The sequence below is a fragment of the Myzus persicae genome, unplaced genomic scaffold (genome assembly GCF_001856785.1).
Source record: "Myzus persicae strain clone G006 unplaced genomic scaffold, MPER_G0061.0, whole genome shotgun sequence".
In the NCBI taxonomy this organism is placed as follows: domain Eukaryota; kingdom Metazoa; phylum Arthropoda; class Insecta; order Hemiptera; family Aphididae; genus Myzus; species Myzus persicae.
The window spans coordinates 301,725-318,527 of NW_019100548.1; the positions used below are offsets into that span (position 1 = coordinate 301,725).

Below are 16,803 nucleotides of genomic sequence, written 5' to 3' on the forward strand. Positions count from 1 at the left end.
ATAATAATCAACATATTAAATATATACATACTTGATAGTTGGACACCGACGGCATCGAGTAGAATATGTTTCATAGTTCCACTAAAATGTTGAATTTACTGAAGGTTAGAGTTGACCTTAAGAATTAAAGTTCAAAGCACTGCTTTGTGCGAAGCGCTGACGGTGAATGGAATTAACTTTGACAAGCCATAACACCTTATGAAGTTATCAATAATGACTACTGGTAAACACATTACTTTATTGATTTGATTATCGACAATATGTACAATTTGTGGGAACAAAGGAGGACTATCGTCCGTTACGAGGTTCACGGTGAAACAAAATGTATCAAATAAGTTAAATATTTAAAGTAAGTGCCTGTATCAACTGTTAATACGTCATGGTAAGTATAACACCTATTTTGTATTAGATAACTATACAATAAAACAAAAACAACAAGTTCATAACATAATATATCTAATAACTACCTACTAAATATTTTAAACGGCCTATGGATAGTATAGTGACGATTGCATTTTCTGAATAATCAAACTGTATTCACAACCCTTAAACACGCTGATGCAGTTTGAGTAATTTATTTAAAGTTTTAAGTCAGACTACGGTACGAAACAAAACTATGAAGGGGATCTAGTGTGCCGCGGTAATTGGTCACAGTCAATTAATGGGTCAAGCATCGCCCGGCGTCACTAGCTCCCGGATGGGTGACCCACCGAGTTTTTTATAGAGCAGACGAATAACCGCCCCACATACTCACGTGTTCCTAAACCAACCGTAATCGCCCTACATAACGCTGTAATTGGCCATGGTTTCCGATGCTTAAAGTAAATAAAAAATAAAAACAAAATGAAGCGATAATATTCTACTGTATAGTGATTGGACTTTTTTAATATTATTACAGTCATTAAAGTTAAAGCGTTCAATAAATCGTGCTAGTTATTTAAGAATCAATATAAAATATACTGCCCATACATAATATGAGTATAAAATGTGTATGTAGGTACCCCATAGTTAATAGTCTGAATATACCATACGCCATTATGTATTATGTGCCTAAATATAAACGTAAACAGCGATTATTAATTGTACTATATCAGTTATAATATGATACGTACATCTCCCTAGTTGTACAGAAAATATTGGCTTTACCAAGTTAAATGTTTGTGGGTTATGAGTGGAAATAAATTTTGCTGTTTTCGATTAAAATATTATCTACGGCCGCATTTTCAAAGAGAAAATATTATTGACGTTTATTTTAAAGACATTTTATGGACGTCGTGTGAGTGTTAGACGACGATAATACGATAATATTTGATTAGACGTCGTTCGTACGCACTCGAACGCGACCGGCGACGTGTCCATTGACGAGACCATTACCGCATGGCAAAATGTTTATTTTTATTTCGAACATTTTAATAATAACGCCGTTGGCGTGCGGGTCGTGACGCATTCAATAAAATAGAAATAAGTTTAAAACTGACAGCGCTCTGGCTCTAAATTAACGGCCATCTTGAGTAATAACCACGTCATATTTCCATCGACACAACGCCATATTGTGCGGTTGGTTGAGAACTGAAGTCCACGAACACTTGAAAACAGACAAACGTCATTGACTTGTGTGTGTGCTTAACCGCGGCACCATTTGACCCGATCGACCGTAGTCCCAAGAAGCGTGTGTCCGTCGTATAATGTGTGAGAAGTTATTAAAAATTGTTATTAAATTTAGTCCGAATTTTTTAAGACTTCGTTCGACGGCTATAATTATTGCGGCAAAACAACTGGTTACCACAACGGTTGAAGTCTACTTGTTCCGCTTCGACAGTACTCGCCGCGGTCAATGAAAAATTCGGTCACCTTAACACTGTGCATCGTGGTATAATAATAATATGATATATTATAGTATTAATATGCCTATACATACAGTCAGTCATTTGGTAGGTCTTATTATACACGTCACAACTCGTAATAGATTCAACAGTAGGTTTCTTAAGCTTCTTATTGTTAAATGTTAATCGAGTGCTTTACATGATAACACAACACTAAGTATATTAAAATATGTCACCGCTTCTGACAGAAGACACACGCATTCGTGTCACGACGTGCGGCGATGGTGAACAATAATTAAACCAAGCGTTAAAATATAATATAATATGTGTAAAACAATAATATATTAATACCTGCGTAAAAGTACAACAAGTTAATTTAAATAAATATGGCATTTAATATTTAAAATAATAATTTATGCGTTTACAAAGTATTATATCTAACGCTTACAACTCAAATACTAAGTTTATTGAAATATTCATCACATAAAAAGTTTTGTCTTTGGTAACAAAAAACCAATTCTTTGGAAAATTTACATCATTTACACTCCAATTGTAGATCAAAACACATAAATAAAACGTTATCATCGGTGTACCTATGTAAGTCTTATAAAAATGAATCGATCAGTCTATTGAGGTATAAGAAACACTTTTTCAATTTGATTATACATAGTTAGTAAATATCATCGGTTTAAAAAATAAAAATATACTTATGTTATATTATATATATTATTTGTCCTCTAAAAGTGTACCTAACATAATATAAAAATACATATTTGACCAATCATAAAATGTAATGGAATGTCTCTCGTGTCTATATAAAATAAAACGAACAAAATTTATTTTGGCAATAATGATTAAATCAACAGAGTTGATAATTTTCTTTAAAAAAAAAACTGCTTTACCTCTCGTCCTCCCCAGCTGTGACCGTGTTCAAGAGTTTGTGCGAAAGGTCCAAAATACCCTTTAAGTTCATTTTTAGTGTACGTTTCTTTTTTTTTTTTTTGATCTTATATAACACTCTCGACTTAATTCCCCTTCTTCCCACTCTTGCTAAAAACTACGCTAGGGCCACAACTTCAGTAAAAGCAAATTTTCTACAAGAACGCGTCAGTGCGAAATTACTAATGAACGATGCGAATATTACTGCGGTTTTCCCCTACACATAGGTAGTCTTTAAGCCGAATTCATTGCCAGATGATAATATGTAATATTATAATATTCCTAACGATATTGCAGTGTAAATAATTATAATAATTAATGATTAAATGTATATATAAAAAAATAAAAATCTTAACGAATATAAAAATATGATATGACACGTAACAGATTTTGATAACAGGTTATTCAATATTTGTGATGATAAAATTTTATAAAATAAAAAATAATAACAAATAATGGCACGCAGATCACAAATCTTCTTTGGTTTGTTTTCGTTCGGTCGCGGGCTCGTCGTTCGTCACCTGAACGGTCACTGAATCTTCAGTGTCGCTGACGTAACCGTCGTCCGAGGTGTACCTGATGGGATAGATGAGCAGAGGAGACGCAGACAACGCGATTAAATTGCGTTCGTCAAACTGCTCCGACCACTCGGCCCTGTAACAATAACAGATCATTATTTAATATTCGAGGTGGTTTTTCTCTCCCCCCCCCTCCCCCAAAAAAAACCCAGACGGCGCCATAGGACGCATTTCGAGCGTGCTGGTGAATAAATCGCGCTCACACTTTGCACACCACTCCGGCGGGAGTGTCAGAATAAAATATATTATATCACCGTAACAGTTGCGGCAGATACGATATGATATACATATATGTACATAACGCACGAGAGTATGCGTACAATCACACAGGGTGGCACAGTGAATTTCCGCGTCATGTGCGTAGGGTGATTTGAACGAGAGAACAAATGAGAGAACGTCGTGGGCCAATCTGTACCTATATCACAATACTATTGCGGACACTACAATATCGAATAGTAATATGATATTATTATAATATCGGTCTATACATGCGTATTGTTTACTCGCTATAAAAAATACAGCGATAGCGATTTCGATACAGCAAAACAAACAAATAGGCATCAATTGATACTTAGGCAGTATACTCGTATAGTAGGCACTAAGACACTGTAAGTGTTAATATCAATACGTATATGTATATAATATTATATTAATATACATAATAAATTACAATAATACATAATATTATATACACATCCGTTACGATATCGTATACCAAACGACGCATATTGAAAAAATATCTGATTCCAACAAAGTTTTAAAAAAGAGGGAAAAAAGTTCTTAGAAAATAATTTTAAACTATATGTTGTTTTATTTATCTTCAGCGACCAAAGCCATTCGTCATAGTTCGCATAAAATTCGTTACACAAAGTGATATCATCGTAATCGAATCCATCATCTCTTTAACTTTTGACACTATAATCATATACTATAATATACGACGTGGGTGTTCTATCGTGGGTGAAAATAATCACGTTATATTTTACACACGCTTAATTTTGTGTTTTTGTTTTTTTTGTGTACAGTTGGCTAACTAAAACTATATAAGTTATGTTTAACTATTAACTGCATAATTAGTTTAACTTTTGTATGTGATTGTTTGAACATTCTTAAATATTAGAAAAGTGAAAATAATTCGTACCCACAAGTATAAACTCGTTTCACTAATGCCTATAATATTATAAAAATCAATAGTTTTTCTTGAAAGCTTTAATAATTTGTAGTTATATTTTATTTATTTAGAGAAGAGTTCAGTAAAATCATAACATTGAATATTAATATTTACTATATTTTTGTGTCAACGTCAACTTCAAGACAGTATAGTATAGGACATAGGTAAATGCTGTATTGTAATAAAATGTACATTTACTTGACTTGTAAATTCAGAAGCATGTGTAGGTAGTCTACCTAAAGGCTACACCTCGATTGATGACGAATTTAGGGCACTATACAGTATACATGATATTGTTTTTAGATCACATTTGTTTTGATACAAATCACAAATTATCTTTTAGCTTTTTTTTATTAAGTTCAAGAGTTTATGGTAAGTAGGTACTGATCGATTACATTGTATGCGTACCTAAAATATAGGGATAAGGTAAAAATTATTGTGGGACCTACGATTTTATACTTATTGTTTACGTATTTATCATTTAATAAATCTTGATTAGTTGTATTTTAATTATATTGTCATACTGTTTGTTAATATAATGTGCCCAATAAGTTGAAGACTATAATAAAATTTATTCAAGTTAAATAATGACGGATTTTTGTAAATCGATTGAAAAATGTAGAACGTTTGTAGTTACGATATACTTAAAAACAAAACTACTTACAGAAATTATAACTATAATAGTTTTATAATTAAACGATCTCTGTAGGCAGGTCCATACAGTGAATTAATTATATTTAAATGACATTTAAAAATATTGCGCACTTGAATGAACTGTTACGAGAAAACAATAATTTATGTTTCATTTTTATGTTGAAGTAAAATAAAATGTAAATTATCGGACTAAAAAACATTGGTAATATCGTAATAAACATAACCTAGTTTTAGTTTTAACTTTTATTATATTATGCTTAACGGTGTGACCGAAATAAATAAATAGGGTATTTTAAACATATAAAATCCAATACTAAAAACCTGAGCAAGTGGGTACTGCTCTGATGTGCATTAGGTGTCGAGTGGGTTACTGGCTACTAAAGTGAATATGTTTAATTTAAATTCAATAATATAATAAATCACTGTAAATGAAAAATGATTCTGAGTGAAAACGTCTGTCATAATATTTTTAAATTACAAAAAAAAAACAGCTAAAACCGTAATTATTCCTAGTTTAAATATCTAATTTCGTCCAAATCTGAACTTAACATATTAATTTTTTAATTAATTTTAATCAATTTGTATTACAGTGTTTATATAGTTTTTAGATTTTATGGTTCCAAATATATAAAAAACTTATGAGAAACTTAGTTTTGAATGTTTAATCCTTAGCTATAAATGCTATATTTTATAAATTTTTAACGTACGTCAGTTGTTCAACTTGTCAATTGTTCCGTCAATTTGGTGAAAACGTATAACCTTTAATGTACCTGTTTCAACTTCATTTTTTTTCGAATAACCTCGTAGTTCTGTCTTTATTAAAGCATAATATTATACAAAAATTACAGACATGTTAATACTTTCTAAGAAATTGAGTATTTCCCTTTAGAAGAATGCTTCTTTTTAATGCGTACACATTTTAAATAAAAATAACAGATTTATAGAAAAAATAACTTAATAAAGCAAAATCATTTTAAATATTTACCTAGTTTTAGTTTTTTAATTATGTAAAATTAAAGTATTGCAAATCACATGAAAATAATTTTATGTTTTTAAAAATTGCATTGCGTCCGCGATTTAAGTGAAACGTCCTATGTACCGTACTGTCACGTCATCATCGATTCGTTCAAGTATTCGTACTTTCTAATCCGAAAAATTAGTTATTTCTTATGCTTTTGAAAACTACTGGGAATTTTCGATTTTCGATACATAATAACTTAGACACGTTCAGTATTGTAACTTGTTATGTGTGATAAAACATTCACAAGGTATAGCAAAGATGGACGATATAGACAACACCCCGTCCCCTCCTACGATGTATGCTGGGCATCGTATTCATTATTGTAGTCAAATTGTTTTTATTTCCCGCAACGATTGACGAATAAGTTAGTGCAAACTGGTAAATATGATAATCATAGTTTTTACGATGGACTTCGTAGGTGAAACTGTAGTAATCAATGTAAACAAAGTTTAATAATATATGAATAAAGCTAGGTAGTGCACACGAAGGTATGGTCATTTTTATTATTTTTACGAAACAATATTTGTCTAGAAACAGCTTAAAAATTAAAGTTATGATATTGTTGTACATAAATCATAGCTTTATAAAAAATGTACATATTTAATTTAAATTTAAATTTCACATATTATAATAAAATATACCTGGTAGTACTATATGATTTGTATATAGTAAAACTTACTACACTTTATAATATAGGTACAGCATGCACCCCATTTTTGCATTTAATAATTTTTAAATTAAGTTAAAGAGAGTAGTGTGTGGATACAAACTCCTATTTTCCAATGAGAATCCTTTTTTTTTTAATGTAAATTAATAAGTGGATCATTTTTTTTTTGAAAATGTTGATGTACCTACAAAAGTAATGTATGCGCCACCCGTGTAGAGGCAGGAGACCATAACATATTTTAGGGCGGTGAACGTTTGGACACATTGACCCAAAATCCCACACGTTGAAATAAAAATAGACCAACGTATGGACACGTAGAATAAAATGTATTTGAGTAAAAAACCATAACTTATAGAGCAAAATCAGAGAGAAGTTTGGGTACACATAAACAAGACACGTTTGGGCAAGGTTAAATAAACATGAATGTCAGCAAACACGCGTACTTTTCCTATCACTGCGCATCTGTGCCACAGACTTGGAATAAACGGTAAATTATGTCCCAAATACATCGAGCAGACGGTAAAGAATTCATGATTAACTCGTTTATTCCATGTTTGAGACACACTTAATGCGCTGAACGATTTTGCTGACACGCCTGTTTATTTAGTCATGTATTAGGGTAAATAAAATTGACGACAACATATATACGTAAGACACGTACTGTAATCGACTGAACTGCAAAAAAATAAAGCAAGACGGGAAAATAAGAAAATTTTGATTTCTATAGATTTTATATAGTACATAATAGTTTAGAAAATGTTATATAATAATGTTCTATAGTATTTTTAAATATATTTAATATAATTTGTAATGATAAAAATATTTTTAAATTAAAGTTGCAAAAAAAATTGTTTTGGGATGCAATTATAAGAGCCAACGACCTCGTAATGTCTCCTGGGTAATGCTAATAGTCTAAAAAAATAGTCTAACAAAACGTAAAATAGAAAAAAAAATTTTTTTCTAAACGTGTGTACCCAAACGTTTGTAATGATATTTTTGGTGTCCGAAAAAATATGTACTTAAACGTGTGCAGTGTGCACCCGTTTGTTTTTTTTAAATTCACAGGCAAAAATATCATTTCGTGCCCAAACGTGTTACGGCCATATTATGACCTAACCTAACCTTTGATAAAATCGTCATAATCGGTTACCCGTTTTAGTATCTACTTATATGTAGATAAATCGTTTCTAGTTGAATTATTACCGTCGTTATTACAATGATAGTATTCAATTATGTTGTTTCGCATAAATTGCATTTTACTTAAGAGTACTTAATACCTATGTGTGTAATAATAAATGTATGGCATTCGTTCGTTGTAGAATAGCATTTTGCTCAAAGAGAATAGGTATTGGCCGTACATGTCCACGCGAAGTTATACGGAAATAAAACGATTCTCTATTCAACACTCGAATACTACTGTATTACAATAATTGGTACGAGCGGATTCCCGCCGACCTCTCAGAGGGAATGCTTTTAACATATTTTGATAATATATTGTTTATATCTTTTGGTATAATATTCGATCGTCATTATTCATTCACACGCACAGGCACACACACGCACACACACACACATATTATTATGTGCAAAACTTACTGAGGATGTTGGTTGAACATTATCGGCAGGAATTCGTCCACTGGCAGCAATTTCTTTAACGGGTTGGCGTTTAACAGTTTCTTCGCACCTCGTCCGCTCAACAAATATCCGAGTGTCCAATACGAATAGCCGGGCCGCACTAGGAGTTTCGAGTTTTCCAACCAGCTTTCGTTGTTGTCGTTTAGCGACTTTCGGCCAATGTAACTATTTTAACAAGCAACAATGGAATAATAATAATAATAATAATAACTTACGTAAAATATGATGAACGCGATCCGAATTGTAAGACGTGTCTTTTACGAAGGTACCAACGAGGTTCTTAGTAACACATTTCATTATACGTACACTAAATCCCAAGAAACTTTCAGGCGTCTCAATTCGTTCAATACCATTTGTAATTTGAAACGGAAATACGGTTCAAATCTCGCGTCGTCTTCTAGTACCAACACTTCGTCTAAACCTTCATAAGTTGCCTGGAAAAAAAACAAAACATAAATGTCAACGTTTTTGGCTTTACAAATGAAATATAAATATTTTTATTTGGAAATGTAATTTTTTTGATATAACATTTCTTAAAAATACCACTTTACAATATTGTATCCATAACTATATCGACTTGATGTATTGTATAAAAGTATTTTCATAACTTAAACAATTTTAACAACAAACAAAAGTGCAAAATAAAAATAAACTTAGTAGTTTAGTACCTACAGTATTAATAAAATATTAGATTAAACAGATGTATTTTTTTAAGTTTTACCTAAATTACACATTATATGGTATACATATATATATATATTACGTTTAAGAACATGTACTCGAAAATAAACATACTACATATTATTCTGTGAAAATAACTGTAATTTTACTTTTTGTTTTAGGTACTCTGAAAGTTGAGAACCATGTGTTGTTAATCAATTCTGGGCATGTTCCTTAAATGTTTTTGAATTTATACAACTACAAATCGGTACACATATGCCTAATAGTATATATTAACTAGTTTTGGACAGTTGCTTAATCGATACTAGTCAGAGTGTCAAATACGAACGAATCAATAAACAGTATATCCAGTCAACGTTTAAAATCGTATTCCGCCGTGATAGATGATCGTTTACACGGATGGGATAACACATAAAACAATAAATCTACATGGCCGGAAAAGTGGTGCAAAAGAGAAACACATAAAACAAAATAACTACACTATTTTCCGCGTATTTTACCAAAAACAAAAAACAAAAAACTGATTCTAGAACTAGGAAAAGAACACAATTTGAAACGACAAAACCGTGGACGGGTCACTTGCGACATTGCAGTTATTTCACTAGTACCTAACAAATTACACTAAACATGTTAGGTCACGTTCGGAAACCATTTCGGTTATTGTCTACGACAGAAACGTAACGTAAATAATCATAACATAAACATCTGTTGGATATTTGTTGGTTCTTTTACTAGCCGGTTTATTTTTATTTTATTTTTTTAATTAAAACTTTTCATTACTAAATTGCATAATATACCTACGTATATATGATATATATTCACGTGCATGTGTATATGTGCATAAAAATGACCAATGTCACCAACATGTTTTCGTGTTACAGTAGGTACAATTTCGTCCTTTCAAAAGGTATGAAATTCATAACATTATATATTTCGTATTATAATGTATATAAATACAATATATGTATATACATAAATATCTTGGACGTATAGTAAAATAATTATCAAATAACCGTAAACCGTATTTGTGTTTGTCGACTGTAAACATTTTTTCGATTATAGGTCTTAGTCAATAGCTCAGCTGGCAATGAGTTATTTTATAGTAACGTATTGTGTACGGCACTTCTCGGCGCACACGATATTTCGCGGTCGAGAGAGATAAAATTTAACAATATTCATTATCCCTGGCGGCGCCACCGAACGGTGAACATAGACAGCTCAATGAACGTAGAAATAGTAGCGAAGGTCACAATAACGCACAGTCGACCCCAACAATAACCACGACATTTATGAAATGTAAAAGAATCATTATCGTAATATTCTGTCTATTATAATTTATTGATGTGCATGCACTCACAGTTGTTAAATAATTCCGATAAATCATATTACTATCTCAGTGTTCGGTGAGCGTATAGAAGAGAAAAAAAGTGTATATTTTAGCGAAAGCTGAATGCTATAAATGTATGTCCAAGTACCTACCCGTTTAATTTGCCCAACTACCGTTAGAACGAGGTCTGGGCGGCTGGGTTTGTGCCTAGTAGTTGTATCATAATATATTCATTATTTTTATCAGCTCTTCCCTCGCCCCCCCCCCCTCCAACCATCTGGATTAAAACTATATGGATACCCAGGTGCTATGTACTGCAGGTGTATATAGGATTAAGTTTTAGTGGTATTACAAAAATGCGTTCTCCGCTGTTCAAACGCTTTACTCTCTTGCAGTTATAACTATACACACAAAATATTCAAGACAATATATAGTTCTCAGCATGAACGCGGTAAGTTAAATTAGAATTAAGTTTTAGTGGAGTTGCAAAAATGTGTATGCGTGTCAAACGTTTTGCTCTCTGGTGGTCTTACGTGACTATAACTATACACAGTGATCGCGATCGACGATACACATTACTCCTGACACGTGAATTAAAATATTATGGAATAACTGTCGAAAATTATAGGTTCGTGCGGGGGCGTGATCTGAAATTCCGTTTCCGGCTATAAAATAGTAGTCACTACATTTCTAACGGCCGTATAAAAAGGAAATACATGGATGAATTCATGTTTAACATAAAAACCAACAAACGACTCAGCCTTAAATTTGCAATATTCTTTCAGGGCATTTCAACATAAACATTTTGATCAAGCACGGCGACACAAGTAGGCAAAATAGGTACACCACTGTCGTGGGTTTATTTCCACCGATATTTCATTACCCACAATGAAACATCACGATACTAAATTTGAACGCCTGACTATTACTATATTGACTGTAAAAAAGTTCTAAAATCAAATAACATTGCACATTATAACAGTTACAACTAACCCAAAACCACTTTTGATCGAAATTGTATTGCTGCCCTCACCACTACTCTGCTCGACCGCGGTTAAACTGTGATTACGGAAGCACCCTAACCACTAATTTGCCAGTAAAATGTTTGTCTCCAGGCGGAGGATCACTGTTGTAGACACGGAACATTACATCAACTCCGTTGACTCTGCCGCGAAACTCTATCATCATACAAATACAGGGCACCCAAAGCGAGTGGTCGTGTGCAATGAAGTAAAAATATTGAAAACTTATAAAACCGTTTGCAAAAATTAATTTAATGCCGATACAGTTAATGATAGATAATAGAACATAATGAAAAATACGGTAAATATGAACTACTGCCAATAAATCAAATAATATTATCGTCTAGTATCCACCGGAATTATAAATATCAAGACCCGGTCCTTTCATGGTCCTTTTTTTCAATTTTTAAAAATGATAATTTTTTTCATAAAAAATGTTGAATATATAATATTGTTATTCATATTCATAGGCAATAAATATAAGTAGTTATTTCAATATAATATATATTATTTATATAGATAGATCAATATTTATGACAGGAATATACCCAAAGAAGAGTTTTAATTTGTAATGATCGATCGATATTCTATCAAGCAAATTCGACCACTCAATGTCACTAAAACCAAACAAGATTATAATAGTAGGATAGGTAGGTTAAATGTAATAATTGCTAAAGGTGTTAAAAATAATATTTGTTTAAAACATCTAAAGACAAAAAGAAACAGTTTTTTTATCACAATTTACAAAGTTGCTACAAAAATTACCTTTTCATCATTCGTTAAATATTTTTATGAAAGTAAAATATCACCGGAACACAGCATAATATTTGATAAAAACCGACATTCAATTATTCAAAATTAAAAGAATCACCACTCTAAAAACCCTTGATGCATAAATTATTTTTAATTTTTTTTTAAGTGTACACAAACATATATATGTACCTAAAAAAATAACCCTTAATTTAAAGTATGCCAAATTATTTTTCTCTTAATTATTATAGATCGAGACGATTGAGAAATACAATTAAGTAGGTACGCATGTATCAGCTAAGTAGTAAGTATATAATTAAATACTTAAAAATATATTTTTACATTAATTTAGGAATAAATATAAGAAAATGTATTTTAAACTCTAATGAATATACGTTAAAAATTAAAGCCATCGTTTTTTAAATAATACAAAATAAATTAGATGAAAAATTACTATCATTTTTTTTTTAATACTCAATATTCGTTTTACTATTTCCGTTAAAAAAAATGAGAAATAAAAGGATAAAATAGGATTTTCTTAAACATTTTTATAAAATATATAGACTGCATAATATACCTAAATAAGCTTTGTATGCAAAATAAACTTTTTTATGAATACTGTGTTATAACACTTGTCTACATTTTTATCCTCGTCGAACAGCATGTAACTCAGGAAATATATGTTAAAATATACAAATCCGAACCTGGTTATCTTTATGAAAGATGAATAGCATATGAAAATACAAATTATGGGTAAAGCAAAACAGTTTAATTCGTGTAAAGACTAATACAGAATTATCACATACACCTTTGAACAATACAAGTTAATTAAATAATTATTTAATTAAATATCACATTACGGGACCAACAATAATCATAATTAAAATGTTAAATATACTAATAAAGTAGATGTTCATTAATACCAATTCTTTAAAAATGTAAATAATTTTTTTCTAAATGGTTATTGACTGCTGTAGAACTAATTTCATGTGACGAGTCATACTTCGCTGTATTATATATTGTAAATGTTTGTACAATACACATCAAAGAACATAATATGTACCGACTATCGATTACTGCAATTTATGAATATCACATGGTGTTCTGCTGTAAGACGTGATGTTTGTTACTAAACAATGATGAGTTGGAATTTTTGAAAATCAGCAGACAAATATACAATCATTTTGAATTCATGAGAAACTTCTGTTTTTTAAATGAGAACCCTCCTCTCCCATCCCCCCCTTTTCGACTGTTAATTTTTTTCTGAAAATATTAACATACGTATCCATCAAAATCAAAATTTGAACATTTAATGTCGGAGTTATTTTACTTATAATGCACTAAAAGTAGGTTCGTGATACTAAGCTTGGAAGGCATGGAAACTATGGTGATTTGAACATTTTAGTAATAAATACTGTACGCTATCAACATTAATAGTTTAAAAAATGGTCCATGTGTAATAAATAATAGATCCAATATTATACATATTTACATAATATGTTTTATATTTTTTCAGTGTTAGTTTTTTTTTTCTTTTATTCGGTACAATAATTAATTAAGTGTAGACTATGATGAAATTAACACAGATATAGATCGAAGAGGAGGACAGAATTTCCACACATATACGGAATTCTTTGAAAACAGTCGTTCGTCGTCGATTGTTTACACACGATTTCGGCCCATTAAAATTATAAATTCTGTTCACCCCGGGCGCTTTTCATTTCAACAATCGTTTCTACCTATCGACGATTTGAGAGAACTGATATCAGCGACAACACTACAATATTATATTCTTAGTTCATATACTACATTATCCGTTGTTTGGAATACTAAATCTTATTTCAACTATATATTTAACTAATTATAACACATCCCGATGCCATTAGCCACGTTATTATAACTTATCGTGGATGAAATCTACCCCAGGGGCGCCATTTCAACTTTTTGAAAGGTATGCTAACAACTTTGAAGGTAAAATAAAATTTTTAGCAAGCCAATATTGTAGGTACTATATACCTAGTTATTACAAAAAAAAAAAATTTTATCGCTACGCTCGAAAATTATAAACTTTATACTTCTCATGTAATAATCTATATATATAATGAATATATATATAATATATCATGAATATAGTATATACCTAATAATACTAAATTAGTACTTAAATTATTACTTTTGTAATTTTTAAAACTTAAAATTTCTAAACTTAAATTTAAATATTTATACACACTATTGTCCCTAAGAACATTGTTTTTTTTCAAAATACTGAGGCCCTCTGAGATAACTCGTGTGGGAGCCCATGAGATCTAAAATTACTAATTTCTAAACATATAAATAGTGTATACATAAAACAAATCTTGAAATCCTCAATAATATTTAAAATATTTAATATAAACCAAAAATGTTTGTATTTCATTTCATTTTTTTAATAGTACACTAATAATAATGTCACATAGCCATAGTTGATGGTACTTAAGACTAATTAAAAAAAAAAGTTTATTTTTGCCTGGAACAGAGCAATTATAGTCAGCCCAAAACACAATTTTGACAAATTTTAGGTATAAATAAGCTTACCCCGCAATACTCGAATAACGCTCCTCCTCTACCCTTCCGATCTCGTAAAATGTAGTATACAATACTTGTAGTACTATAATTTAATGTATACTTAATACATTTTTTTATCGAAATCACTGTTGCCTGTTGAAAAATCGTTTGTAACTGTGGGCAATGTTACATTTAAAAAATAGGAACGCTAATAATTTAAGAAACACCAACACATGGCGTATAACTTAAAGCTAACACTAGTTTTTAAACATCAAACACATTTTAACTAAACATATGAACAGAATACAAAAACTAAATCTTGGCCAATTGTCTCGCATCGTTTACGTCGGAGTAAGTACAACACGTGTACTATCATTATACGCATTACAGTAAGTATAAATTAGTTCATTCAAACAAAAATTTCGAACAGAGCTCAGTTCAAACATCGCTTGCAAAACCTTTTCGAGATATTTCTTGTTTTGTTAAAAGATTATTGTGTTATAACGTTTTTGTCATTATAAATGAAACATGATTATTGATTTCTTATAAATATTAGCACTCAGTATTTTCTTCGCTATATTTGTTTTACAGTTTATATCATTTGAAATAAATGTTAAATAATGTATTTACTTATCAATGTATTTTGTCAAACAATATATTTAATACTATATAATTGTATTATTATTATTATTATTATGATGAATTTCTTTGAAATAATACTATTCATATTGTACTATTCATAATATTATGTAAGCACATAAAACATTACTAAATGGGAAAATGTTTAAAACAGAAGAATAATCCTGGAGCACTACCAAGTAGGTAATGTTATGCGCTTAAGACTTTTATAAGTTATTACACAGATTAATATTAAATATTTTATCTAACAATAACTAGCAACCTCGAGAATACGTAACGACGTTCTTTAAATAAGACCTCTAAAATGAAGGTGAATGAAGGTGCGGGTAAAATTATACATCACTGATTTACATCGTAAAACTTATGAAGTTATATAGAATTAATGACATTAAGCAAAATAAAAATGTATCATAGGTACATATTATAAGATTATCTTTTTTAGAAATCGTACCATCATTTTATTTGAAAATATATTGAATGAACCAAAAATAAATACTCGACTGTTTTAATATCTTGATCACAAACTCAATTTATATTGCATGACTTATGGATTATCTAGACAGTATCAACTATCAAAATTGTATTATCTCCAATAAAATAAACATAACAAAACAATCGTAAATCATATGATGAATAAAAATATAATTCAACCGAAAAAGAAAAGAAAATCCGAAATCAACCCGAATCCAAGTCTAGACTTGACATATACGAATATACTCGTTAAAATAAGTGTGCACCCTCGTGTGGTGGCCATAACTAAAAATAATGACCTTACACCACGAGATTAAAACCCTTCGATAATAGTATACTATACAATTAATAAAACATCAAACAAAATAAATGAAAACAATGAAAAACGACGAAAAAAAAAACAAAAAAATGAAAAATATAAAAAACAATACAACGATTCTATAGCTACTTGAAGATAAACGGTTAAAAAACATGAAGGTAAACCGCAAAACTTCTATTGATCTCTGCTGTTGAAAACACCATTTTACTCTAAAACTAAAGTAAATATAGGTATATAACAATATTATATATAACTTACAAATTCACGGAACGCGCTATTCTCCCGTTTTATACGAACTGGACTCCGATAAATACTGTTAAATTCGTGAATTGTGCAACTCTTAGTTTTAGAACTACAGACGATAGTATACACACTACACAGCCTTATAAATTACTATAAACTTTAACCTTCGTATAGTTTCGTGAACTACTGCGGTTTACCATAGAATGATTTAGAATAAGAAAGTATTATATACATTTTATACAAATCTTAATTTAGTATAATACTAAATTGAAGTAACACATTATGTTAGCAAAATGTCATTAATAATAACTTATTATAA

General features: G+C 30.4%; 1 protein-coding gene across 1 annotated transcript in view; it reads right to left on the reverse strand.

The window, feature by feature from the left end:
• Window positions 1-2,340: 2,340 nt before the first annotated feature.
• LOC111032100 (glycosyltransferase 25 family member) overlaps window positions 2,341-16,803 on the reverse strand; it is a 71,015-nt gene continuing 56,552 nt past the window's right edge. Inside the window, exons 8-10 of the mRNA XM_022312312.1 lie at window positions 8,795-8,922; window positions 8,450-8,653; window positions 2,341-3,416 (exon numbers count right to left, since the gene is read on the reverse strand). Of these exons, the coding sequence (XP_022168004.1) occupies window positions 3,230-3,416; window positions 8,450-8,653; window positions 8,795-8,922 (519 nt within the window). The 3' untranslated portion in view covers window positions 2,341-3,229. The remainder of the gene's footprint in view (window positions 3,417-8,449; window positions 8,654-8,794; window positions 8,923-16,803) is intronic.